The sequence below is a fragment of the Gavia stellata genome, chromosome 18, assembly GCF_030936135.1.
Source record: "Gavia stellata isolate bGavSte3 chromosome 18, bGavSte3.hap2, whole genome shotgun sequence".
Taxonomy (NCBI): domain Eukaryota; kingdom Metazoa; phylum Chordata; class Aves; order Gaviiformes; family Gaviidae; genus Gavia; species Gavia stellata.
The window spans coordinates 14,076,467-14,103,403 of record NC_082611.1 but is presented as its reverse complement, the minus strand read 5'-3'; the positions used below and the strand labels follow the sequence as shown (position 1 = coordinate 14,103,403).

Sequence of the window (26,937 nt, the reverse complement as noted above, 5' to 3'; positions counted from 1 at the left end):
GGCTCACAGCAGTGAGCAGGGCAGGGACAGCCGCAAGCATGCGTAGCCCGGGCCTTGTGGTGGCTTCAGCAGGGGGAGCTCCCCAGCCCAGCGGCCTGCGGCGGCTGCCAGGGCGAGCAGCGCGATCCCGGCGCACGGAACGCTGCCCGTCCCCAGCGCGGGCTGCCGTCCCCAGCGCGGGCTGCCGTCCCTGCGGGCCGCACCAGCCGCGCTGCCTCAGCCCGGGCGCCGCGGGGGCTGCCGGGGAGCAGGGCGCGCGCGCGGCGTCAACTGGGCGCCGGAAGGAGCCGTCGCCTCCGAAATGGCGGCGGGAGGCGCCCTGTGGCGGCAGGTGGGGGCCGTGGGAGAGGCGGGGTCGCTCCGCCGGGGGGACGCGCTCGGCTTGCCGTCTTCGTGCCCGCGTGCTTCCCGCTCCCCGCAGCCACCCCTTCCCTGCGGAGCCGCTCCTCCCGCCCCGCGGCTCCAGCCCTCCCGGTCTGGGGGGGCCTAAGGGTCTGCGGCCGGCCGGCCCCGGGAAGGAGGAGGAGGAGGAGGAGGAGGAGGAGGAGGGGGGCGGCTTCGTTTGGAAACCAGCCGGTGTTGGCGCGGCTGGGGGCCTGCCTGCGGGCTGCGCTGGCGCTACCCGAGCAGGAGGCGGTGGCTCCCCGGGAAGAGCAGGCTTTGGCTGCGGGCGCTACGCCGGGCAGGCCGAAACTCGAGGCTTCGGCTGTGTCCTGACCACGACAGGGCGCCCAGCGTTTCCCTGGTAGCGCAGCGTTGGCTTGTCTCTTCCGCAGGTGGTGGAGAAACCGCGTTTTGGTGCTTTGCCTCAAGTTTGGGTGTGGGTTGTGCACAGGTTTCTGCTGGCAGAGGGCAGGTTTGGAGGCTGGATGAGGGTTTGCAGAAGTTAATAGAACTTCATAGCAAAAGTTATGAAGGCTGCCTGTATAACTTGAAGTATTTTAAGCCTATATATTTATGACCTTGCTCAAGCACGAGCAGATAATAGAAAATTTAGCTTAATCTTCCAAGATGTTAATGGCACCACAGGAAATGGCATCAACAGTTTTTACATAAGGGGTATTAGGGGTGCTTATAGCTGGTGACACCTGTGTGTCTTCGTTAACTAAATCATTCGTATAATGCTTGGTGATTTTTGTGTGTGTGTGATCTAAGCTTGTCATCTTAGTTTTTAAAGACAAAAATTTTGTTTTCAGATCTGTGGTTCATCAGTGTTTCACAGACCCTTCACAAAATGTCAAGTTTTGTAGAGCATAGGGATATAAATGTCCTCTTCATTTTTCTGTTCATAAGAAGTAATTAATTTTTTTGTGCCCTAGGACAGAGACACAACACAGCCTTGGACATTAGGTAATGAGGATGATTTCAGGTGTTCATTTTTTTTTCTGGGGAAGAATACAGAGCGCCAAAGACGGGAGACGTTAACTGCCCAATTAGTGGAGGCATGTAAAAGGAGCTGAATTTTCTCCAGGAAGGGCTGATAGTCCTTCTACAAAATTTGGGGGACTAACCTATGATCATACATTCAGTAATTGTGTCCATTTCTGAGAAAATTCAGATTCCTATGAAGAACAAGATCCCTTAAAATGATGAAGTTGTGCACACAGGGCTTTATGTTCCTTTGAAGACTGACTTAGCATTGTAAGTCTGTGCATTTATGATAACATCTGTTTTTTTCAGGGTCAGTTGTTTTTAACACAAGCTAATTAGTAGCTCTTCCTAAGATATGCGATGTCTGCCAATGAGCTACTAGCAATTATGTATTTGATGATTCTTTGGAGCATTGTAAAAGAGAGCATTGGAGCATTGCAATTTTATTGGACAGTGTAATCTGTTTTTTATCTTCCAAAATATTGCTGGAGCCGTGTTCAAACAGTGTCAGGATGTCACCCAGAGCTGTCTGTGTTTGGTTTTAGGCTGAACATCCTGATGCGCAACTTGCTGTCTTGTTGGAGCATGGTGGAGCTTGCATGGTCACATCTTGCCTCAGGTCTTCTCAGAAACTATGTCATGAGGTTATCTTGCTGAGCAAAACTGTTACTTGATGCCTGTTAATAGAAGAGTATCATATCACTTTGTGACAGCACTTCATAGGGGACTATTTGGGTACTGTATATGTTCCCCTCACCAGCACATCATGGTAGATGTAACAGAGAAGGAGATGGATAACCCCACATTTAAAAGTGACACTGTACTTTCTGATGTTCACTTACGCTGTCCAAACAAAAGACATCTCATGGTACGATTGAATGCAGCTGGACAACCAGGTAATGTATGTTTAGACTGATGGAGCTGTATTTAAAGCGTATTCATATCTTTGTAATGTCTGAATCCTCCTTTGAATGGTTGATATTAATCATTACATATTTTATTCCAGTTAGAAGCAGAATCACTTCCTACTCAGTCTTTAGGAAGAGGGCTAGCTGGATTCTGCTCACGAAATTAACTACAGAAATGAAAACTATTAATGTAGAATTTGTAGACAGCCTATCGTAAAAAAGAAATTTTAAATTACTTTCTGAGAAGGAGTAACCAAGTTAACTTGCTTGCAGATTTATTTATTTATTTGTTTGTTTAGCTATAATCTCAATACAGCACTTTGGGAATCATGTTAAAAAGTTGGGATGTTTCTTGCATACAAACAAACGGTGAGAAGCCAGGGGTTTTAAATAGTGTAACTTAAGTTTAAAGTAAAAATTACCAGTAATTATTTTATGAATTTTAATAAAATCTTTATGTGATGATTTACCATCTATTCCAGAGGAGCCTAACAGCTTTGTTTGGTTTTTTTTGTTTTAAAAAATTGGCAACAAGAAAGCTCAGAATAGCAATAGATTTGACTGACTTAGATAATTTCAAGAGTCAAGGCTGTAGTGGAAATGAATTGGCAAACGCCTCTGACTGATTTCCAGCTTGTAGGTGTCTATTAAAGTTGTCAAGGAAACTGGCCTTGAAGTCGCTGGTAGAACGTTCTGTAGAAAAGTACTGCTCCTGCAGCGATGGAAGTGTTAATTGTTTTTTTCAAACCCAGTTGTGACATAAAAATAATAACTCTTGCAGCTGTTCTGGCATATGACAATGTAAAAAATCATAAAAGTAGGCTTCACAAAGAAGTGGATAATAATTTTTGACCCTGATGAGGTCAAAACCAGGTAATTAATGCTATGGTGTATCTCCGTGCTGTTCAACATTTGTTTGCTGTGATTTTGCTTGATGCAAAGAACCTTTCAACAGAATGAAATGACAGCATATGCTACCTACTCTGAATGTACTTGGTCTGGGAAATTCCTTTATTTATTAAGACAAGAATTGGATTGTAGTGTGACAGCTTTTATTCTTAACAAATACAATGACAATCTACCACTGTCACTTTGCTGGTTTTTAGGGAACCTCATGGGGATTTAGTCTCTGCTGCTTTGGGTCAGTTTTACCTTACACGTTTTGAAATGCCATAGAACATGCAGAGGATCAGAATGGACTTGGAGAACAAAAGCATTTCATTCATTGATGGTATCCTCTAATTTGTTAAATATTCAAATAGGTTTAATCTGGTTGTCAGGCAAATAGTAGATAACTTAAAAATTTCTCATGCTAGGATAGGCAATGAAGATCTTATTAGATCTAGGTGAAAATGGTCTCTCTAGAGAAGGACTTCTCTCAGGTTACAGTAGACTAACTTTGAATATCTTGCTTTCTAAAGAAACTGGAATAAAACTCCATAAATCATGAAATTGTTGAAAGCAATGGTGGCAAGCACTTTTATCTTTTCCCCTTTGGTGTGAATGAACATAATTCTAAGACATTCTTCTCAGAATCCTGCTGGCACTGATCTTTTTCACTAGTCGTATTCTTGGCTCTTTTTCTCAAGTCTCAACACATTGTGTGTGATTTTTGGAATAATAGTACCCAGCCTAAGATGTCTACAAACACTGATTTCATACCAGAGTGGGTGAATCGAAGTCCATGATTCTGTGTTCCATGACTGGCCCGTTCAGTCAAGCACAGTGCATAAGCACTGCTGTAGAGCTGAGATAGAAGTACAAATGTTTGTTCTTCCTCGTGTGTCGTATTCAGACAATACAGATTCCTGTAATTAAAATTGCAAGGTCCATGTTTGGATATCTTAAAATTTTTAATAGATGCTGACGTCACTGGGTGATGGTTGCAAAAGGTTTTTAATTAATTGGTTTATTGAGAACAATGGCCTTAATACATTTAACCTCGTCAAAGACTCAGTTTGAAGACTTTAAAATAAAAAAAAAAAAGAAGTGTCAGCATGTCCAGCTTTGGCAAGCTGTCTCCTGTGAGTTTATTTCTGCTCTCATGCTAAACTGATTTCAAGGCTTGAAGTTGCTTGAGTTCTTAAAGATTTTTAAAACAATAAAAAAATTCTACTTGATTTTACTAGAACATGTTTGTTTCTTACAAGAGAGGAATTAAATCTTAACCAAAAGAAACAAATTCTAACTTGTATTAATTCTTCTTTCAACTTGGTTTGAGATTGTCTCAACAGAAGATCTTTTGGAGGGTGTAAGAAACAATCCCTTCTGCCAATTGTTAAAATAAGTGTTACTAAATCACTTGAAAGTGCCTTGTGACTGAGTAGATGCTGAGTCAGCCAGCAGACTGTGAAAGTGCTTCGTTTATTTCTGCTGACAGAACTTGATACAGAAATATTTCTTCGTAGCGAATTGAACTATATTTCAAGTTATCTGTACAATTATTTTTTTTATCCTCTAGATTTTTAATATGTGAAACACATACCAAAATTTCATGCATGTGGAAGTTGCACATAGATTCTGTTCTTACCTGGTGTTTAACTTTTTTCCCCTTTCTATGTTCTGACAGTATTCCTGTCATATTTCAAACTCCTTTGGAACACAGAAGATTCAGCATCTGAGAAACATGTGAGAGAAGCTACAACAGAAAGAGAACACCAGTACAGAAGTAGAGATGAACTGTGTGACAAGGACAGGAATAATCTAAAAAAAGAAAGAGAATTAAATAGTGAAGGAGCAGAAGCTCTGCTAGACGATGACGGAGACTTGGAAGTGGTCAGAAGACCTCGAAGTGCCTCTGATTTAGAAGTGGAGGATCTTCTGAGAGATAGAGTGTATCCTGTAATTCTGATGAAAGGGAAAGAAGATGCTTTTGAAGATGAAGAACAAGAATGCACTTGCAGTGATGTTGTTAAAATAGGTAATCAGTAAGCTTGCAGTCAAGGAGAAATGGAATAAATACGTTTGTGTAAAACAAAAGAAAAATAGGTTTTCTTTAGAAATGGAACAGCAGTTGCTAAGTGAAAGGAGATAATAAAACAAACATAATACTGTGATATTGCAAATATTTTAAAAATTTACCATTTTTCTCCAGAAGTGATTTGGGCAATAGCATACCATGGGAAACTCAGCGCTCCTTAGTTAGAGTGAGGGTTTTGGTGTTATCTAGCATTATTATATAGAATGAAGAGTGTTTAGTTCGAAAGGGAAGCATGACTTGATTTTCAAATTTGCCACTATGGAACTTGATTTGAACAACATTTTGAGATAATTATTTCTACTCTACTTTCATTTTCACAGAACATACTATGGCAACCCCCTTAGAAGATGTTGGTAAACAAGTATGTATTCTGCCTTGTAGTATCTTGCTGTTCATGGATTGTGCTTCAGAATTTATTCAGTTTTAACTGCTTCTCTTATCCACAGGTCTGGCGTGCAGCCTTTCTTCTCGCTGATTACATTCTGTTTAAACGGGACACATTCAGGTGTTGCTCAGTGCTAGAGCTTGGAGGTGGCACTGGAATGACAAGCATTATCATGGGAACAGTTGCCAAGACAGTTTATTGCACAGGTAAAGCAGTTATTTTCAGTTAAATATTTTCATGAAGCTTCACAAAGCAGTACTTTAATCCTGGGATTTTCATCCTCATCTGTTCAGTTTTAGTTAATAATTTTTTATTAATGTGTTTAAAGTTGTTGTGTTGTTTATTGAAAAATATAAAGAACTTTCTCAACAGATTGAAAAAGCAGTACTACTTTTAAGCACAAGAGTTTAAAAGCAAAATACATTACTGTGAACTCAAGATAGTGTGCCTAGATTAAAATAGGTAGTATAGGAATCTAACGTCTTTCTTCAAGGGTGGCTCAGAGCTTAGTACTGAAAGACAAAAGAAAGAAGGATACTAGGGAAGCAATCATCAGTGGATAGAGTTGTTCTGAATTTTCCTTAATCTCGTCAGCTTGACGGAAACTTAGTATTAGCCTGAGAGGTCAGGGGCATGCACGGCCCATGCAAAATATTCTTATTTTGAATATCATTATCACTTTTTTCCAGACGTTGGTGAAGATCTTCTGGCCATGTGTGAGCAAAACGTTGCATTAAACAAACACCTGATGGAGCCGGGAAGTAAGTGCTATACAGTCAGTGTCTGTGCAGTTGCCTATATGAACTACTTTGGGATTAAACTGCACAGTCATTGACTACCTAACATATTCACAAATAAAATTAAATTTTTCTCTTGGTTAAAAGTGACTCATTTAAAAAGAAAGATGCCAAGATATCTCTATGTGGTCCATAATGGGACATCTTCCTTTTGAGAAGAGCAAAATACTTTTTCTCTGGTCAGCAGTTATGACCAGCTGTAGTTCCTACACAGTCATTGTGTGAGTTTCACTGAGGTACTTGGGAGGATGACAGATATGCAGGTGCCAAGGGTCACATAAATAGAGTGTAAATGACAGAGGTAGAACTCTGGAAAGCAGAAGTATTTTGTAGGTGAGACATGTAAAAGAGAACATAGGTTATCTTTCTGACCCGTGAGTTCATCCTGTTCTCTTGTGAGTGGGTACTGGTTTTGTACAGTAAATGATTTGATGTTCAACTTTTACTTGTTTCGTATGTCCTCACAATATATCTTCATCCCTTGTTTCAATACAGATTTTGACTCTTTACTTTTGCTTAGGTACTGTCTGAAAGGCTGTTTGTGACCGATATGATCTTTCTTCACCCACAGGAGGGGAAGTTAAAGTAAAAGAAATGGACTGGCTGAAAGATGAATTCTGCACTGGTAGGTGGTTATAATGGGTCCTTTCAGATAGAGTTTGGTGGTTTGGTTGGTTTTTTCTGCCTTCAGAGCCATCAAGAAATGCTTATTCCCTTGTTTATGAAGTAAGTCTTCCAGCACACACGCCTCTGGAAAAATAGTTGAAAGTATGTGATTGTTTTTGGGTGCATCATTGCCATGTGAATGAGTAAGAAAGAATTTACTGACAGGTTGAGAACGGACAAGTGGAGGCTGTCCTTCACTTAGGTCAGAATCCAGGGGTGCAAACAAGATATGTCTGTTATATGGTGATAATGGAATCTAGGCGCAATGCCGTGGATTTGAGTTACTGTAATCCAGATTTTGATGTGATGGTATTGTGTGGCTTATGACTGCATGAATACAAGACTGTAAAAGGTGATGGGGAGGGTAGGTGATGATTTGAAGATGTATAAATACTTGTTCCAAATGTAGTGGTGAATGTGTTATATTTTAAATACTTGCCGAGGGAATGCGTTCTGCTGCTTTTAGCAAAATAAAGGCAACTAACTTGTGTAACATTTAAAATGCAATTAATGGTAGTAAAGCAAATCACTAAAACTTTCTTTCTAGTGGTTGCAAGGTCAACACAAAATTGTAGCACTTGATTATATGAAGCCTACTTTATAGATTTTTATATCATCAATTGGATTTGATGTAATGCTTCTAAAAACAGAACAACTATTTAAGCAAGCGGAAACGTCCTTTATGCATTCAAAAGCCTCTCTTGGACCTCAAAATTCTGATTAATGAAAATATTTGATACTGCCAGTTGAGATAGCTTTATGTTTTTTAGACTTTCAGAGAAAGTTTCCATATTTTAACAAAGTTTAAATTTTAAAAAGCATGATGAAGTAGGAAGCTTAATCAAAACTTATACGAAGATGCATTTGTTTTTTTATTTAAAGCACTATTTATTTTAATCTAGTTAAATCTGTGATCTTGCTACAGGATAGTAATTGGTTGTAAATTCTAAAGTCAAAGAAAACTTACTCTTGCTAGTCAGCCATGGGAGGATTGGACATAACAAAGAGAAAGCAAAAGACTGCAGGGAACTTCAGAGAATGAATAAAGGCAGGTTTTGGTTTACCTTCAGTGGGTTGCTCTGTTTATAGAGTAGCAGATGACCACAGGAGTTAAGAAGTTTCTTTTTTCCAGCTATCAATCATTTGTGACATTTAATCATGTACACCAAAGCCATATTCTTTGTTACAGATCCTGAAGCTCCTTATAGCTGGTCTGAAGAAGAGATTGCTGATTTGCATGACCACTGTACTGTGATAATGGCAGCTGATGGTAGGAAAATACAAACAGCAATCTTTTAAATCACACACTTGAGCATTATGAGTAATAATTTAAACATACCTCGTTTGCTTTTAAAATCTAATAGGTCAGATCCCTACCTAAGTTGTCAAAGCTCTGCCTGAAGTGTTCCTGCCTATATTTTTTTTTTAAACAATTGTATTTACATTCTGAATTAGCAATAGGAGAACAGATGTTGAAAACTACTAGCTTTTTCTTTCATTTGGTGTGACAATTATTAGTGAGTAAATAAATTACTCAAAGAAAGTGGTGTGATGAATTTGACTTTCAGAAGAGTTTTGTCCTACCTTTGTCTTGCATCAGATAACCTTTGTGCAAATAATGGTAAGTAGGTGTATTTAGACTAATATATTCTGTAATGTGAAAAACAGTTTCAGGTGCTGCACTTGCCCATAGAGTCTATGCCTTTGGATAGCTCTGTCCTTTTTTTCTGCTCTTTTTCTTGCTTAAGTGAAAGACTGAAAAATTACATGCTAGCTTATCTATATAGGAAAACTATTGTTGTTTTGATATATAAATAAAGGAGGAGTGGTTTTAGTTAGGATATTGAAAGGTGTTGCAAGACTGCTTTCCAAGGAGATGTAGTTATAATGGTATATTAGTTACTGCCTTTTTTTATATTTTTGTAAGAAATGAGGCCCTAATACATTATTATATCCCATGTTTTCTGGCTTTGCAGTAAGATATTTCCAGGCTGAGAGAAATCTTGTTAAAGTTTTGTAAGTTGTCTGACAGAAGTGATTCCCATTGATACGAGAGAAATCTTAAAGAAAGCCTAGCATAAATAGCAGCAGTGGATACTATTACAGGGTCAGTGGTTGCCATTAAAAATATACTTTGGGTTTTAGTTAAAATAGTGACTTGTTTGATTAGAATAATCAAACTAAGGCCTGTTGTTTCATACCTGAGACTTAAGTAGATAATACATTTAAGCATACACATTTTATGCTCTTGATCTTTTATTTTGTAGTGTTCTATGATGATGACCTGACAGATGCCTTGTTCAGAACGCTGTATAGAATCACACACAACTTGAGAAATTCTTGCACAGTTTACCTAGCATTAGAAAAGAGGTAAGTATTACCAAGGACGTAAAATAAAAAGCACTAAAAACTTTACATGCTTTCTTTATTTGGAAGAAACATCTGATTTGGTTGAAGGTTGGCTTCTGAGTTTCATTATATTAGTTGATCACAGGCTGCAGTATATGCTCAGGACAAGCATTTGTTGTTATACATGCTTAATTTTTATCAGTGCAGAATTTGACTTCCACAAGAGTTTGGCTTTTGTTGTCTTACCTTTATTTCGCATCAGATAACCTCGGTGCAAATAAGGATAAATAGGTGGCTAGACTGATGCATTCTATAATGCCTGATAACATTTGCTATATATTTTTGAGGTCATAGAGTGGAATGAAGGGGCTTAGAATTAGAGTATACATTTCCCAGCTTGAGTACCTATATAACAATCTCTCTTGTGTTTTCTTTCAAGGAATCATTGAATGTTTTTAAGTAGTCATGTGTTGCAGTCCATTCATAAACTAATATATTAATAGGCTTTGCTTAAATCTCCGGAGGTAAGTAAGTAATATCTGTTCATGTGATTTGTTGCCAAGTGTTTGTCCAGGAAGCCAAGCCAATGATTCTGTTGCAGCAAAGTGCCCTAAAATTGATGGAGAGATTCATCCAAGAGTTACTGTGTATTGATGCTAACATAAGTCTTGTCCACTTTTCAGGAATAGCAGGGGGTTACTTTTTTTTGGCTATCAAAGATAGTTAATTACACTGAGAAGACCCACATTTTCCATTAGCAGAGGGAAGTTACATAGCTATTTAAGATGCCAGTATAGGAGAGACATTTAAATTAAATATTCTCTTGCCAGGCTGAACTTCACTTTAAGACATATGGATGTTACATGTGAAGCCTACAGTCATTTTAGAAATACTCTAAATGATTTGGAGAACCTCCAAGATAGAAAAATGAAATATACTGTGGAGCCCATTAAGCTTGATTTCTGCCAGTTTCTTGTTTATGAACGAATTGAGCAGTTGGTAAGTGGCATTCATTAAAATAAATATAATGTGTTGGGCTAATCATCTCAAATTAGTTTTCAGCTGTTTGCTTAACATGAAGTAGGAAGAGGAGAATAAACATTATTTTTTCATTTATTGCCATTTAGCTTTTTGTTGTTTTAAAATTATTCTTGTTCGTGTTTACATAACCTGTATTAGACTGACACAACATACCCTTTTCTGTCACCACCAGTACAGTGGCTTAGACTGCACTCATTTCTTCAAAGGTTAAGAAACAATCTCCATTACTTTGTAAAATACAATTTTTGCGATTGACTAGAAAATGGGACCGATATTTCTTCTCATTTGTTTGTTTGTAGAAGAGCTTTTAATTCATAGTTTTAGTAATTCCTTTCCCAGTTCAGGAAATAATGTTCTAATATCTATGAAGAAGTCTATTAGCTGTAAATTTCTGTTACTCAGAAACATATCAGAGATAATATTTGTAGTTATCTAATTTACCTCCCAAGCACTTATGGTTCTCCTTCTCTATTTTTTTTTTTTCCAATTGTCTGCTCTTACAAATATTATGCAGGGTAGCTAATAGCTTGCTAGCTTCTAGAACAGTACAATCTAACAGATTTCAGAGAACTTGCAAATCTTGTACTGGATTGCAAATCGGTTACCAAGATAGTCAACATACTATTGCTGTGTCTTCTGCGGTATGTATGCATAGTAAGATTACAGGGCCCACACTTACTTCATGAGACTGATTTATTTTACTTAATGCTGATACCTTCAGGCATAAAACATGCATGCAAAACTTTAAAACAAGTTTTACAAGTATATAAACGTAACCTGGATTATAACTAAATGTGTAAACTCATTCCCTAGCCTTTTTGCGGAAGGCTACTGGTCTTTGAAATACATGCATTTTCAAAACACTGAAGTGGTTTATTGATCGTGAAGTATATTGCCACAATTCAAGATGTCATGGTGACGAGTAACGTGATAGTCTGCTTAATAATCTTTTGTGTAGCAGATAAAGTATATGCTAATTTATTCTACGGAAATAAAGTGGTCTGTTTTTCATCTTCATTGTCCAAAACATTGAGAAGTGTGTGTGTGTTTGTATAAGACATGCATTTGTGGGACCTTGATTCCTCAGTAAATGATTTTTCCAGTTGTATTTTTATTAGCATTATTGAAAGCATTTGTTAACACAGTTTAGTAAAAAGAGCAATGTTATCAGTCAAAATACTGCAGAAAGTAATGCAAACCAATGAAATCCTTTTAAAACAAATTATTTGAATGAAACTAATATTTTATTTTAAAAAATCATGCTACAAGAATGAAGAAATCAATTCTATTTCTTTGTCTCAAAGATAATTTGGTGGTTGGTCTAGGAGATGGATACTATCTGTAGGTGGAGGTACAGGGTGTGTCTTAAAACTTGTCTTCAAGTGGGCATGTTGTACTTTTTCATAATTGCAACCTACTGATCTGAGAAGATACCTGTATGTATTTTTTCCACTCCTACAGGAATTGTGGAAGATCGTTGCTGAACAGCTAACGTGACAGGGACATGAGAAAATAGAAGATCTTTATCTAAGGATAAAGGGTTTTTGATGTTTTATTAAAAATGGATTTTCATCCCAAGAAAAGCATTTTCCTGGTGGAACTGTGTTCTCAGAAAGTATTGCTATGCAGATTTGCTTTGCTTCAATACGTTTTGGCTTCGGCACTTAGGACATGGTTTCTTCTATGTTTCTTTTACAAAACTGTTTAATGTTGATCTTCAGAGTATATGCTGGATGCCAAACAGTGGCAGTGACGCAGTGGCTTGCTCTTTGGGATTGATGACTTAGGTTTTAGAGTCTGACAAAGATGTATTTTAACCTTTTCCATTGGTTGATTTGCAGATGTCATGCATGTTCCTTTTTAGTTTTCTGAACGTGGACACTGTTCTTGGTCTCATCCTAGTTCCACATTATTTACATTTATGGACATTTGTGAAACAGTGTTCTGGGCAAGACCTGTTTGTCTTTCATAGACTTTTCTTTAAGCAACCTGTTTATGAAACTTAGTCGTTAATTTTCAGTTTCTCCTATCTAAATCATGCTAGTTTAGGACTACTGTCTGAACTGAAAGGAGACAAAGTGCATTTTGTTTAAGCCTCTAAAAATACTCGACAGAGGTCTTGGAGCTATATTGTCCTGCTGGAATTTTAAGCTATCCTGTCCTTGCCAGGTCGAGGGTGGGAAGACACTATGTGAAGTGATACGCTACCGCTCTTTAAATGTTTGGAATTCTACCCTCAACATATATGTGTGAGACTGGGGGGAAGGAGGTGACCAAGAATGTCTTGCCCATACAAATGGGGCCTTCAGTATCTTAGCTTTTGGATTAAAGTACAACATACTGATCAAATCTCTCCTGTGTTATTCGTGAAACCAAAAACCTGTTTGTACTTCTCATAAATTTTATGTGTACTATTATGTTTGTATCACTCGCCATATGTACACTGTCACGGGAATTCTTGTGCCTGCTGGATTCTTTAGTATTATGAGAATGTTGGTGACGAAGCTCTTCTGGCCTGTGTCTCATGGGAGTGTGCATACATGAGATTAGAAGCATCTGGATGACTTCTGGAAAGTCTTGTTTTAAATTTGGTTTAGTTCAGTTGTTTTAGGTCAGTTGTTTCATAACCTGTGGATGTGTATGAAGACTTTTTTTGTGTGTTCTTTAATGAGATGAAAGGTTATTAGATGATGATGATGGTCTTTTCCTGTGAGTATAGTCAAAGTAAAAAATACATTATGTTAGCATATATATGCCTACATTAATACAGAACTTCTCTCTCAGAACCCTCATTTGAACTTCAAAGATACAAAACTGTATTTTAATCCAAAGATTCCCAAACTGGTGTTCTTTTATTTGTTTGCTTGTTTTGTAATGTTATTAACTTTGGTAGAGTAACTGAAAGCAACTAGTTTTGAATGTAGCTGCTTATTTAAGTAATTTTTTGAAGGCTGTAGAAAGAAATTAATTTGAACTGATGGGAAATAGGTTGTGCAGTTAGAGAAGACTTTTACTTGCGCAGGACTTCTGAAAGTCTTTGGAATTATCAACAGAAACTCATCCGGGTAGAGGGATACTGTAGATCTTTTGAATGTAGAATTCAGCCATTTTACCGCAGATGGCATAAATTAACATCTGAAATAGATTATTATACTTCTGGTTTTGGTTGAGTAAATGCAAACATCATGGATGCTTGGGAAGCAAGCTGAAGTAGAATTTCCTCCTAAAGAAACAAAGTTAATCTGTCTTTTGAAGGGAAACAACATCTTTGGGAGTTCAGTGACTGAGATCTAAAGGACAAATCGCAAATCTGGATATGACCCTTATCACTGATGATAAGGAATAGTAAAAAATAGGCAGTAATTCCAAGAACACAAGAATCACAAGAATCTCACAATGCCTTAGCTTTGCAGTGTTAATGAGAGATAATACAGCCTGTGTTGCCAGGGAATTGTCCATTGCTACTTGAGGATACTAAGTATGGATGCCACCTTCTCTATTTTGACTTTAATCATACTTTACATATGTCATACATGGCAGTTGTTCTCAGAACTCTTCATGCAAATTTACGCTTTTAGCAGTTTGTTGTTTATTAAGATGATTAAAAGTGGGTAATTATTTAGTCTTGAGCATACAGATTATGATTGGAAATGAAGTTAGTGCCTAAAATGATAACGCCTTGAGCACATTATCTGTATGTATGTAATCAAGAAGGATTTTTTTCCTAATAAAGCATGATTTAGAAAATAGTATGGCCCTGTGGTGATGTATCTAAATTTTGAAAAATTGTAACAGGTACTATTCTTAGATATTTTTTTTTTTTGGCAGTCCTGTCTTACACCTGTTTTTTGCAGTGTTTTAGACACAATTTGCCATGATTTTTAGCCAGATGGAAAGGAGAGAAAATATGATTGTGAGGGGGCAAAGATGTTAGTACGTATATAACAATCCAGTGTAAATTGCACGAGGCTTTCGATTCATACAACTTACAGAAAAGTCAAGTGATTCAATATCAGGTTGGATGGTCTTGGATTTGTGAGCTACTGGGAAAGAGTTTGCATATTTCGTTGTAAAACCCTTAAGAACTCTGCTGGCCTATTCATGTATTTCTTTTTGATCACCTCATAGCTAGTAGGGAAAAAAAGGGAATTAGTCAATATTTCTAGTCAGTATCGTCCATTCCTGCAAGTCCTTTATTTCTGTGAAGGGGAAGAAAGAGAAGGTAGGTGCTTAATCTGAAATTTATTAATCTTTCTACTCTGCTGTGGAGCTGAGGTTGGAAAGATTTCATTTGGAGAACTGACTTTCTCCTCTGCTAAATAAAACCATTCTGCACTTAGGAACACTTCCGAATCTGGTTGGCATTGTCCGGTTGGTCAGCCAGATGGATCGTTTTGGGGAGAGAGGAACACAGAGGAGGTGGAGGGGAACTTGTGGAAGTCTTGCAGTGCGCTTATTTCTGATAAAGGAGAGGAGTGTCACAGTTTTGTTGGAAGTGTGGTAATGGGTGGACACGTGATCTTCCAGGAGGAATCTTGTTTGAAACAAACTGATTTTCATTTTTGTCACTGGTGTATGGTAAAATAACACGTCCTTTCTCAGTGCCCACACTTCAGATGAAGATGGCAGGCATCCCTGTCTTGCTTTTATATTCTTCTAAGAGGAATACGGATGACATAATTGGACATATTGGTCAAAAGAAGAACTTGAACTTTTACGTGACATTTGAATGAGCACTGCAAGCTGATTACGTTACTTCTTTTCAGTCTTTGTTGATGTGAAACTTGGAGAGCTCCATTGTTGTGAACTTTTGTTCACAAAAGTGAACTTCCGTGTGTCATTTTGCAGTAGAAAGAAAAGTTGTTTAAGATAATCACTTGCTGGGTTGCATTATGTATATTTATTATCTCTGTGTGTTCTCATGTGTAGGTGTCTATTCATAGACCATACTTGTAGCTCCATCTGCTGTACAACACTTTGAGTCAAAACATTTTACAGTTTGTCTGTTTTAACAGTATTGTATTTTGGAGTAACAGTTTAGGTTGAATACATGGTTCTGCATTTCTCACCTAGACTTGCAGATGTGTGTATTAGAGATGAAGTTACTGTGGAAATAATCTTGATAAAAAGTGATGTTTAATTACCTACTTTTTTAATAGTAGCTTTAGGAGGCTGCCTCCAGCAATTCTCGATATTCAGGAAGGATTCTAGGAAGAAGTGGACGTAACTTCTTGTGTGGTAGGGACTTCTCATTCATTAGAAGATCTGTACTTAAATTGGATCTCAAAGTTTTATAGCAGATAAATCTCATGAGATTGTCTATTAATTGACTTGACTGTTCTCATGAACTTATGCATACACCACTAGCTCCAGTCCTTTTTCATTTTCACCAGCGAATTAAGGGCTTCGTCCCTGGTGGTTACATTTCTGGGTTTTTTGGTTTGTTTTGTTTTTTCATTCTGGTTGACATCTTCATGAAACTTGAAGAAATGATTTTGTGTGTTTGAGATTTTTACTGTCTTTCATGTCAAGATCAAGCTGCCAATGGACTCCAGCATCTTTGTTTAAGGATCCAATATAATACTTGCCTATCTCTAGTGGGGTAGCACGATGTGTTTAAAGTAAATTATGAAATTGATTCTTTCACAACAGTAAAACTTACTAGAGTAATTTTTGAAAAGACTTAAATGCACATTAACAATGACCTTGCAGTATTATATGATTTTATGAATGTTCATTACATTGTTTCTGAAGCACAGACCCACGTCTTGCTAGAGGTCTTAAACAGCATAAGGGGAAAAAATAGCCAAGAGGATTATAGTACTTTTCCTGGTGCTATACAAACAAATCATATTCATTACATAATAGAAAAGGGAAAAATCCTGGAGAGAAAATGAGATTCCCTGAAATTGGGGCGGGGCGATCCATAGTGGTCCTAGAAAGCAGCACAAGGAATTCCTGGAAACCCAAAGGGATTTGGAGGGGCAGAGGGGATTCCTACAAAACTGAGGGAAATCCTATAAAGTAGTTTTGGGGTTTTCCTGGAAAGCCAGGAATTGCGGGGAGGTGCAGTCCTACACAGCGGTGTGGGGATTGCCAGGAAGCAGCGCAGGAAACCGGGTGGTGGGAGTTAATTATTAGGAAATAACTGGAGGACTCCTGGGAAGCAATAGGCGAAATTCAGGAGCCCAGGTGTCTAGATGATGCATACAAGTAAGCTTGATCGTGAAGTAATTATAATTATTTTTTTTCTTTAATGTCTTTTATGTAGAGGTACTGCTCTGTCAAAAGATGAAGATGCAATTTTTAATGCTCGTGGAGAAATAAAATGATAGATTTTTGCAGACAGAATGAGGAAGCAAGTCCCCAGTTTTATTCCATCTGTGCAGATGCCCTATTTCTTGTATTGAGCACAGTGTTTTCAGAAGCGGTCTTTTATGTGGGCTGAGTTTTGGCTGCCCATATTTGAAATGCCCTAAGAATCTGAGTCAAGTTTACAGGTTACTATGCTGTAGCTGAATCACACAGTCTGTCCATCTGAACCATGATCACTGAAGCATGTATATGTTTTTCTCTATGTGGGCTACAGGTGGATGGTATCATTTTGTATTACGCTTTATTTTGGTAGAAGAACAGGCAGCTGCTGTCAAAGCAGTCCTGCTTTCAACCCCCTCTGCTTATTTAATAATCTAGTGGTATATTTTGTATGTTTTCCCCTTCCATAGATAGCAATTTTGCAATCTGGGTCAGATTTTTTTGATTCCAAGAAAATCTAATTACAAGTTTATTTCTCCATTAGATCAATGAGATCTCATCCAACTGACTCCTGTTATCCAATACAAGGCCATCAGTAGAGTTTTGTTGCTGGGGGTATAAAGAGAGAGTAGACCAACTATTTTGATGGCAGTGGGTAGTTGGGTCCACTTTGGAGTTATATGAAACTGTACTCGTAACACACGTGGCAGTGCATGGGGCTTTAGTAAGCTGATTTATCTCAGTCATGTGCCTGAGACCACTATTACCTGTAATCAGATTGCCAGAAGCGTTACAACCAAATGCTGCTGTTGATTTTAAAGGAGTTGTTGGTGCTGAGTGTTGGGTACAGAAAGCTAAAGACTGCTTCTGAAAAGTGGATGCTGAATTCCTGTGTATCTGCTTGTTGCGAAATGTCAAGAATAGCTTCCTGCCTTGTAAACTTGTAGAGCTTTTTCAGTCTGAAAGTAAATTGAGAATTACTCATTTAATGCTTAGCAATATGTCTCTAAAATGCAATTCACCTCCTGAGTGTGATTACGGTGTTCGTAACCTGAAAAATACTGTTGGCAAGAAAGAGCTTTCCTGTAGGTTAATCCCAAAGGTTAGGGACTGAAAATTTTGTTAAGATCCATGTGACAAGAAACAGAGAATGGGAAGGAGCAGAGTTACGGAGTAAGTAATAATTCTCCGTTTCTTCCTGCACTCTGAAACTTGTTTTCATTTAGTTGAAGCCATTGTCAAGAGAAAAAACTAATTATCGTTAGCCAAAAATAATCAGGCTCTAGTCCTGAATAGCATTTGCCACAGCTGCTGGGAAGAAGCTGTTTCTTTTCAGATTCTTCTGTGTCTAGTTACAAATCCTGCCCCTTCTTCACTTTCCCCTACCTTCCAAAGAGAAGATTATGCAGTGGTTTTCATAGGACAAAGTATAAATTGTTGATTAATGTGCTGACTGTTACCTAAAGAGTTACACCAGAGTGACCTGGTAAGCACGGCATGATGTGCGTAGCTAAAACAAAACAGTGGAAGGAGACGAAAGAAGTCTTTGGAGGTTCAAGTCAAGCAGCAGGATTTGAAAATGATCTACTTGTTGCTGTTAGGCTGTCATATGCTTTGGCATGTGACATAGGTCCAAAGGCTTGTATTTTCTTACGGACTTCATCCTGCTTTTGTTTCACTCGTCCTGACCCTGACTTTCTGTGTGTCTTGTGCACCTGTGCTGAAAGTTGGTGCGTTAACAGGGTAAAGGTTCATAATGAAAAATACTGCCTCATTAGGCTGCCAGCAGAGTGCAGTCAGATGTGTTGGCAGGGCGGGTTGCCTCCGAGTAAGATTTCTTCCAGCAGATGGCATACGGAGTTTCTTTCAACAATGCCAGCACCCAAATTAAGTAAAATAGTATATACATATATGTGTGTGTGTGTGTTTTTACAGATTGCTCGCCTAAGCCAGTCCCAGTGGTGTCAGGAAGAGGAGATGCGAAGGAACATCCCTAGCTTCTTCAGCAAGGTAAGTGTATTCTCTAAGCTCCTGCTTCCTTTGTGTGAGGGATTTCCTTTTGTAATGGGGATAGTGACAGCAAATTGTACTCTGTAAAAATTCTCTTTATTCAATGGATTTTGTTCTGTCCAGTTTCTTATAACTAATTATTATTCTGAAGGAACAAGAGTCTTGTTTTATGTTAATACTCCTAGGACTTGAGCTGATCAGGCAATGAAAATAATACACTAGCACCAACTATAAAGTAAGTAAGTTCTTTGGAAAAGGAAGCAGAAGACAGAGTTTATTGTGGGAATATATGATCCAAAAATGTGTTTCCGGTCTTTGAGTGCAGTTTGGTGCTAGCAGAAGTGACTGTGCCATGTAATCCCTTGAGAACTTGTCAAGTGGACCATCTCTCCACTCCTCAAGAAATGCTGTTTTTCCATTTGAATGCTGGGTATATTTGATAGTGAATCAGATAGTGACAAGTAATATGTTAATAATAATTAAAAAGTAACATTGACTTCTGCCTCAAAGATGAGGAAAAATATGTATAATGAGTTAGGCAAGAAAGTTAACAGTGAGTTGGACAGAAGATACCATGACAAAAGTAGAGTTTACTGCTCTCTAATGGCCCAACTTGATTCCTACTATGGGATATCAGTAGTAGGTTTACATTGTAGATTGATCAGAAGGGACACCAAGAAATTATCTGCTCTATTTTCCTCTCAAAGCAAAATCATACTCGCCTGAGAATGTTGATGAGTGTTTGTCTTGCTTCTTACTAAAGCCTCTCATGATAGAGATCTTGTATTTCTCCCAGTAATCTGTTCTAGTGCTTCACTATCCTTTCTGCTACAAAGGTTTTCTTAACAGCTAAACTGCCGCCTTTCTTGCAATTTTGGACCATTAAATCTTTCTTATTGTAATAAACTGTGACAGATATAAGAGTTCTACCCAGGGTAAGTGGAAATGAAGTGGCATAGATGGCCCAGCCTCGAGTGATGTGTGCAGGGACAGAAGGGTCCTGTGACACCATCTGCAAATCAGTGGTGTTTGCAGCAAAAAGAACAGCTTCGGCAGCTCAGAGCCTGCAGGGTTCCTGCCTTGCCTGTGTTCTGTTCGGCTCTCCTGTGTAGTGGCCTCCAGCTACTTTTCCAGGATACCTGCTCCAGGATACTCCTTGGAGCCTTCAGTGGAGGTACTTGAGGGCTGAGCAGGGTCTGACAGCTCCTCTCTTGCATGACTTAAGCATGCATCTGTTACGAATCCCAGTGCAAGAGTTCTCCTGTGAAGTCATCTGAAAGGAGAGAGGATGCCTGCACATCCGTCACAGGAGAGGGGAGGGAGGTGTGCATTTCAGAAGCTTCTGTTGGCCTTTTGCTAGCCAGGTCTTAGGTTTTGAAGAAGACCAAGACCTTGAATGAGACCTAGAATTCTGTGAGATGAGAATCGAGGCAGGATTTAACATGCTTGCGATAGCTTCTGTTGCAGAGGAGATACATCATAGTATTTATTAGTGGGTGGGAGTTTCAAGGGTGGTTTTGTGTCTGCAGACACCACGTGGCTGTAGATAGACTAAGCACCAACAGAAGAAGGGGTCATTATTGCTTATAGAGAAACTATTGTGGAAGTTTAATATAGGTGAGCAGCCCCACTCCCACACGGTAGAGTTGATTGATTGCTGATGTCTTCAGAGAGGATTGAATCCTGGCTATAAACTTAACTGCTGCATCAGTTCTGCTACTGACTTAATCTCATCTGAATTCTGGACTCTTTCAGGGGTAGGGACACGGTGGTGTGGGGTAGGAGGATTCACGTGCCATCTGCATGTCACTGCCGTGTGCAGCGCATCTAGCTGCTTCGATCCGCTACTGTCTACAAGAAAAAGGTGTTTGTTCTAGGCCAGGCATAAATATTGGCCAATACTTGGATTCAGATTTGGAGTTTGACATCGATACTAGGTCTAATTTGGGTTTCTAAGCTGAGTTAAAAGCCCCAGTGACTTTCCCTGTTCCTGTGTTTGCTAAATTAAGTATGTCCCAAGTGACTGCCGGTAAATATTAGGAATTAATGAAAGGAGAGTAGGTCTTTGTGAAGCTGTAATAGTGCAGACGCGGATTCCCACCACCATTAGCAAATAGGCTCCCTGCCCTGCCCTGGGATGCATCGTGGCCTACAGAGCTGGGTGCAGCAGAGCAGTCCCCAGGAGGGCTGGCAGCTCCTTTCTCAAGAGGAAGTGAGCTGCTGGTGCCAGCCCCAGGGCCTCGGTTTCCCCTGCCAGCTGCGAGGGGGCGATGGCCGCTCCAACGGAGCGCCGGCGACGGCGGTTACCAGCCGGGCCCGTTAGGAGCCGTGTCTCCAGTCCGCCAGCGAGGTTTCGGTAACAAACCGTCCCCGGCAGCAGACGGTCTCTCCCGTGCCTCCTGCCAGCGAGGCCAGCCCTTCGCCCTTCACGTGTCCGGCTCCTGCTCCCGCTCGCTCCGCGGGGGACGGACCGGGGCTGCTCCCCCCGCGCACCCCCACCCCGCAAGGCCGTGGCACGGCGCTGGGGCCGGCCCGCGCCCCGCCCACCGCCTCCCCGCGCCGCCGGGGGCGAGCCCGAGCCGCGCGCCCCCATTGGCCGCGCGGGGCGCGGGGCTGCGGGCGGCGGCGCGGATTGGCTGCGGCGGGCGGAGCCGGGCGGAGAGCGGCGGCGGGGCCGCGCAGGCGGCGAGCGCGGGGGCCTGCGGGGGCGCCAGCCCAGCGCGGCGGCCGGAGGAGACACAGCCCCCGCACCTCCCGGTGAGCGGCGGAACCGCGCGAGGCCGGCGGCTGGGACGCGGGCGCTCGGGTGGGGGGGGCCCTGCGTGAGCCCGCTGGCGCTCCCCTCGCGGGGACCCGCTCCTGGCCGGCGAGTGGGATTCCCCGTGGGCCCCGCCGGGCTGGGAGCCCGCAGGCTGCCCCAGCCCGGCGGCACCCCTCTCTCACCGCTTCCCACCCCGCAGGAGGGGGGACCCCGGCCGCTCGGCGTGCGGCGCGGAAGGAGAGCGGGCTGCCCTCCCCCGCCGCCTCTCCGATGCCCTTCCCGCGGCCAGAGGCTGCCAGGCGTCCTTCCAGCGCTGTCCGCACCCCTGCAGCGGGCGGGTGGCGCTGGGGCATCCGGCCGTGGCCCCTCTCCCCGCGGGGCTAGCGCCTACGCGTGGGCTGAGCGGCGGCGGTGCCGTGTGCCGCAGGCGGCTGTCGGCGCTGCTGGCTGCTTTCGGGGGATGGCGCTTCCTCGGGGAGTCCATCTTTTTTTGGTCAGACCTGAGCGTGGGTCAGGACCCCATAAGCGCCAGGCAGGGCGCAGCGGCAGCCGTTCCCGGTGGATTCGGAGACCATGCTGAACAGGAGGGTTTGTTGTTGCCCCTGAGTTTCGCCGCATAAGGAGGCGGCGTGTGTAATGCTCCGTGCCCCTTGCAGCTGCGCTGGCTCCGTGGGGCTCATGCCCGACGAGCCGGTGGACCCTGACGCAGACCTGCGGAAAGGACAGGGGGAAGGAAGGGAACGCGAGGGCACAAAACCCGCGAGAAAATATAGGCATACCGTGGGGAAAACGCGATTGGCTTTGCATATAGCTCTTCCCGTCTTAATATGTTGCAGCCAGCTGAGTGGAAGTCTTCAGTAATGGTTTATGGAGGCCTTCTGCTGCACTTCCAGCTGAGATTCACCAGTTCCTTTCACTTTTCTCTTCTCCAGCTAATGATTGTGGTGCAAAACCCAAGCCGCTACCTCAGGCTTTGCCTTGAGACCTCCCTGGCATCACTTCCCTTAACTTTATTTGTGCTTTAAAGTAGTGTGTGGTGGTTTAGCCAGGGCTTTGCCTTTGCCTGGCTTGGCTTTTGCCTCTGTGATTCTCCTTCTCTGTTTATAAAATACAGCGAAGGGAATGATATGCAAAGAAACTGAACTAATGTGGGAGATTTCCAAGTAATTTTGTAATCAGTAATGAATGTTCAGGCTTACAAAAATTGGATTTTGCCCTACAGTTCAAAGGCATGGCTCATGGGTGTGGGCTCTTAAAAAAAGTCTCTGCTCCTACAAATTGAGGCAAGGAGCACAAGTCTTCTGGAACACAAGTCTGATGAGGAGCAGCTGAGGGAGCTGGGGTTGTTCAGTCTGGAGAAGAGGAGGCTGAGGGGAGACCTTATCGCTCTCTACAACTCCCTGAAAGGGGGTTGTGGTGAGGTGGGTGTTGGTCTCTTCTCCCAAGTGACAAGTGATAGGACAAAAGGAAATGGCCTCAAGTTGCGCCAGGGGAGGTTCAGGCTGGATATTAGGAAAAATTTCTTTCCTGAGAGAGTGGTGAAACACTGGAACAGGCTGCCCAGGGAAGTGGTGGAGTCACCATCCCTGGAGGTGTTCAACGAGCGTGTGGATGTGGCATTGTGGGATGTGGCTTGATGGGCATGGTGCTGTGTGGTGTGGGTGGGTTGTTTTGGTGTGGGTTGTGGTGTGGTTTGTGGGTGGTTTTTGGTAGTGGGGTGTTTTTTTTTTGTTTGCTTGGACTTGATGATCTTACAGGTCTTTTCCAACCTTAGTGATTCTGTGATGGAATACAGTAAGGATGAAAGCTAACTGGTATAAAAGGAGGATACTAGTAGGGTTACCTTCTGGAAGCTCTACAGTAAGGAAATTTCCTACTGAATCCTATTACAGTCTGATAATTTTATTATAAATGGTATTGAGCACATTTTTTGCAGCTCTTGTTGCATTGGGGTTTTTTTTACTGTAATTGGTCTTTCTGTGTACTTGAGTGGTGTGAGTGTTGGGCAAATTGTGTCTGGGGTCAGTTTGTCTTCTCTGACTGGAGTTACATACACAGACTTGGAGGTCAGTGATTCTAATCTTGGATCATAGCTCACAGTACTAAAGCACAGCATATGCAGAGAAGGATAATACCTGGATGTCACAGTGTTTCTCATCCTTAGTGTTTAAAGCACTTCACAAATGAGATACACATCACTGGACTGACTGTACAGATGGGGAAACTGAGATAGATACGGGGAAAGAAAGCTGTTACTGCAGGTAACCTGCTGGATAGCCTTTTGGACTCAGGATTGGCATTCAGGTCTTCTGTGTCTGCAGTCAGCCAGTGCTCTGCCATTACACTATGTTGTACCTCTTGGACCATCTGGAGTGCGAAAGACTGCGATGCAGACATCCCCAGATAATGGAGACCTGAGTCTGTAAGTGCATGGTGTTGTTAGACAAGCTGACCACTTACAAAATGCTTGGGAAAAAAAATGCAGGAGAACTGCTTTCTCCAAAGCCCAGCCCTTTGGTCTTCTGAGGAATAACAGGCTTAGAGGCATACTGTACAGTGAGGGGTCTTGTGCATTCAGATAGAAAGTAAACTGAAATAAGGGGATAAAATTGGATATTTATGCCCAGGAGGCAGTAAGCAAGCACAGCATGCAAATAAGCACCAAGCAAATCAGTAGGTGTCCTGCTGGCAGCTGTGCTGTCATTGGAAAAGGAAAATGTCCTGATCTGGATTCTTTCAGAAGCAGAGAGGAATTAAGATGCTCACAGTCCATGTGTATATACATCCAAACCAGTTCTTGCTGCACCTGCCAGCAGCTTAGAGGTCTCCAGGTGGTTCAGCTTGCCCTGTGTGGTTTGTATGGTGCTTAACAGTGAAGCTGCAGAACTGTTTGTACAATGCCTTGTGTACCCCACAGCTGTATTCGTCAGCAGTCTAGCAGTAGCTGCCTGTGTGTTCAGGTACAACCCCACAGATCCTAGCCCTGCCGGGTGTGCTGACAGGGACGACTCCTGCCCTCGAAGGTGTAACTTTGACTGCAGAATGTTCCTCCTGATTTGTGCTCTGATCACCGGGCCTGAATTAAAGCAGCTCAAGTTACCTCATGACATATACCTCTACTAACTGCTTAACTTCATACTTTTAGTGATTATAACGTCAGGATTCACAGAATTAGGAAGATGTCACAGCTGATCTAAGACAAATTGGATCTGGTTCTTGGCTTCCCAGCTCTGTTTTATGACTTCTAGGATTGAGAGTCCATTCCAGAAACACTTCTAAAAATTTTCAGCTGTTTCAAGTACAAATTAAAATTCCCTTCCCTTCTTATCCAAATGGAAACAGCTTGTGGAAATGTCTCAGGAAAAAGGGCTGTTCAGCAGCAGTACATATATGAACAGTATAGCAGTCATTGTTGTATCCTTGTTGTTAAGATACAACCCTGTGGTATCTTAAAATCTTACTGTATTGGCTGTATACCAGAAACTTTTAATCAAATGGTGACTCTTTGAACTTGGATGAATCTCCTTTGCTCTTGGCTTTGCCTTTGCAAGAGGGAGCAGGGAGAAGAAAGGAATATATCTTGGTGGGGTAATTCTCAGATTTCATGTAAGACATTTTTCCTCTATTGTTTTCAAAGACTATTTGATTCCTTCTTGTATTTTGCAAATTGTCAATCTGTGTGCACCATTTTTGTTCAAGCAGGCTTTTCCAGTAGTGCCTACTCTTCTTCTACAGTTCTTTGTAAGCTCGTAAGAGTTTTTGAGGCATAATGATAAGTCTGAATCAAATAGTGAGGTATCTTACCCTGTTTGAAAGGGTAAGTAATAGAAAAGCGCTGGATTCCATCAGAGGGAGAGCAGCTAGTACTGATGTGTAGGAAGCTGTGAAAGTATAGGTAAGTAATGCAAAAATGACACATCAGGAGCACTGCAGCTTGAAGACCACAAATACACTACACAGATAATTATCAATGTGGGCCTATCACCTATGGAAGGATGGATATGCTTTAAAACTTACATAACAGATTTATCTTTCAGGAGGCTGAAAACACCCTGTTCTTGTTCCAGACTGATCTGCTTTCAAATTCATTTTCTCTGTGAACAGAAGACGTTGCCTTAGGGGTCAGAGCTGCTACCTACTTAAAGTAGATAATTCTACCAGCCACTGCTCTGTGGCTTGAAAGTCATACGTCTGTCCCCTCTTTGTTTCCAGATTTTGTGATGTGTTGTATCAGATCACAGTCCTGTTTCCTGAAATGACAGCTATGGGCCAGGAAAACAGAGAAAGTGGTATTTTCTTAGCCATATGGTGTTTGTGCAAAAATAACAGTATTCTGGGGGTTTTCCAAAGCATGCAAAGTGTATAAAACAGAGAATATTGTGCTAAACTGTTTCTGTGGCTTTCAGACTCTTTTCTGATTCTGTACTGCGTCCTTGTATTAGATTATTTGTCTTTTCTTTTGCAAAATATTTTACTGTTCGTTTCCTATCTCTTAGTTAGCCAGATAGTAGAAATTCAGCAGAAGAATCGGGTAGGAACTTTTGCTATCTCTTGCAGTCTAGGTTATATGGAAGAAGAAGGTTGTCTCTCTTGCTCTCCAGTGGAGGTGTATCTATTTGCAGCAGAGAGAACATTTTCAGAGAGTATGATTTTTCTTTTGAAAAGAAATCCCATTTTTTGCTGCATGAAGTTTATGTTCTTCCATCCTAGTTTATGGATTTGGAGTATTTTTGTGTTTTGTGTGTGGCAGCTTCTACAGTTGTAAACTCTGTTGAGGAAATGAATACATGTTCTAGCTCGGGCTGGATAGTCATTTAATTATTTTACTGCACCAGCTAGCAGCTGATCTCAATAGCTGCCTTGTGAAGGTATATTGCAGTCACTTCTGAAAGCTTGACACCTGCAGTGTCAAGGACGCAGGTCTGCCCTAGTGATGAACTTAACAAATGATAAAGCTGCACTGTGCTGGTTGATGTGAGAAAGCACTAAAACCACTCAGCTGAAAGCACTGCCTTCAGTAAGCGAATGCTGCCAGCTTGAAGAAAAGGGCCAGGAGTGTGAACTTAGTTATTCAAACTTAAATTATTGCCCTTTATATTGTCTACTGCAATTATTTTGGTGAATCTCTCTCAGTTTTAATGCAGGAAAAAAGCATTTGTGTAAGTGAGTGCTTATATTGTAGTGTATCAAACGCTTATTTTGGCCTCTAGCTGAAAGTCAGTGTACTATATAACTCTTTCTGTTGCAAGGTATAAGGCATTTTAAAGGCAATAAAGCTTCAGACTTGGTGAGTTTCCCATTTAGATTTTATGATTTCACTGAAATACAACTTGGCATTGGGAGGGAGCAGAGCTGTCTAAGAAGTGTTTATCATCGTGTGACTCTTGTGAATCTCAGCAGTTTAAAAATTAAAA

At 41.2% G+C, this 26,937-nt stretch overlaps 2 protein-coding genes across 2 annotated transcripts in view; both read left to right on the top strand.

Moving 5' to 3' along the window:
- The first annotated feature begins 296 nt into the window (after nt 1-296).
- On the top strand, nt 297-14,241 carry METTL22 (methyltransferase 22, Kin17 lysine). Its single transcript, XM_059826316.1, has 11 exons — nt 297-331; nt 1,917-2,267; nt 4,849-5,199; nt 5,580-5,620; nt 5,706-5,850; nt 6,334-6,405; nt 7,013-7,066; nt 8,297-8,377; nt 9,375-9,477; nt 10,287-10,455; nt 11,959-14,241. The coding sequence occupies exons 2-11, from the start codon at nt 2,045-2,047 to the stop codon at nt 11,992-11,994; spliced, it is 1,275 nt and encodes a 424-aa protein (XP_059682299.1). The 5' UTR covers nt 297-331; nt 1,917-2,044; the 3' UTR covers nt 11,995-14,241.
- Nucleotides 14,242-21,485: 7,244 nt separating this feature from the next.
- ABAT (4-aminobutyrate aminotransferase) overlaps nt 21,486-26,937 on the top strand; it is a 61,639-nt gene continuing 56,187 nt past the window's right edge. Inside the window, exon 1 of the mRNA XM_059826177.1 lies at nt 21,486-21,519. The gene's annotated coding sequence lies outside the window, so the exon portion shown is untranslated. The remainder of the gene's footprint in view (nt 21,520-26,937) is intronic.

Coding starts and splice junctions, on each gene's coding strand:
- METTL22 (XM_059826316.1), top strand. CDS start 2,045: ATGCCTGTTAATAGAAGAGTATCATATCACTTTGTGACAGCACTTCAT. Junction 6,406..7,012: donor ACACCTGATGGAGCCGGGAA/GTAAGTGCTATA, acceptor CTTCACCCACAG/GAGGGGAAGTTAAAGTAAAA. Junction 9,478..10,286: donor TACCTAGCATTAGAAAAGAG/GTAAGTATTACC, acceptor TTCTCTTGCCAG/GCTGAACTTCACTTTAAGAC.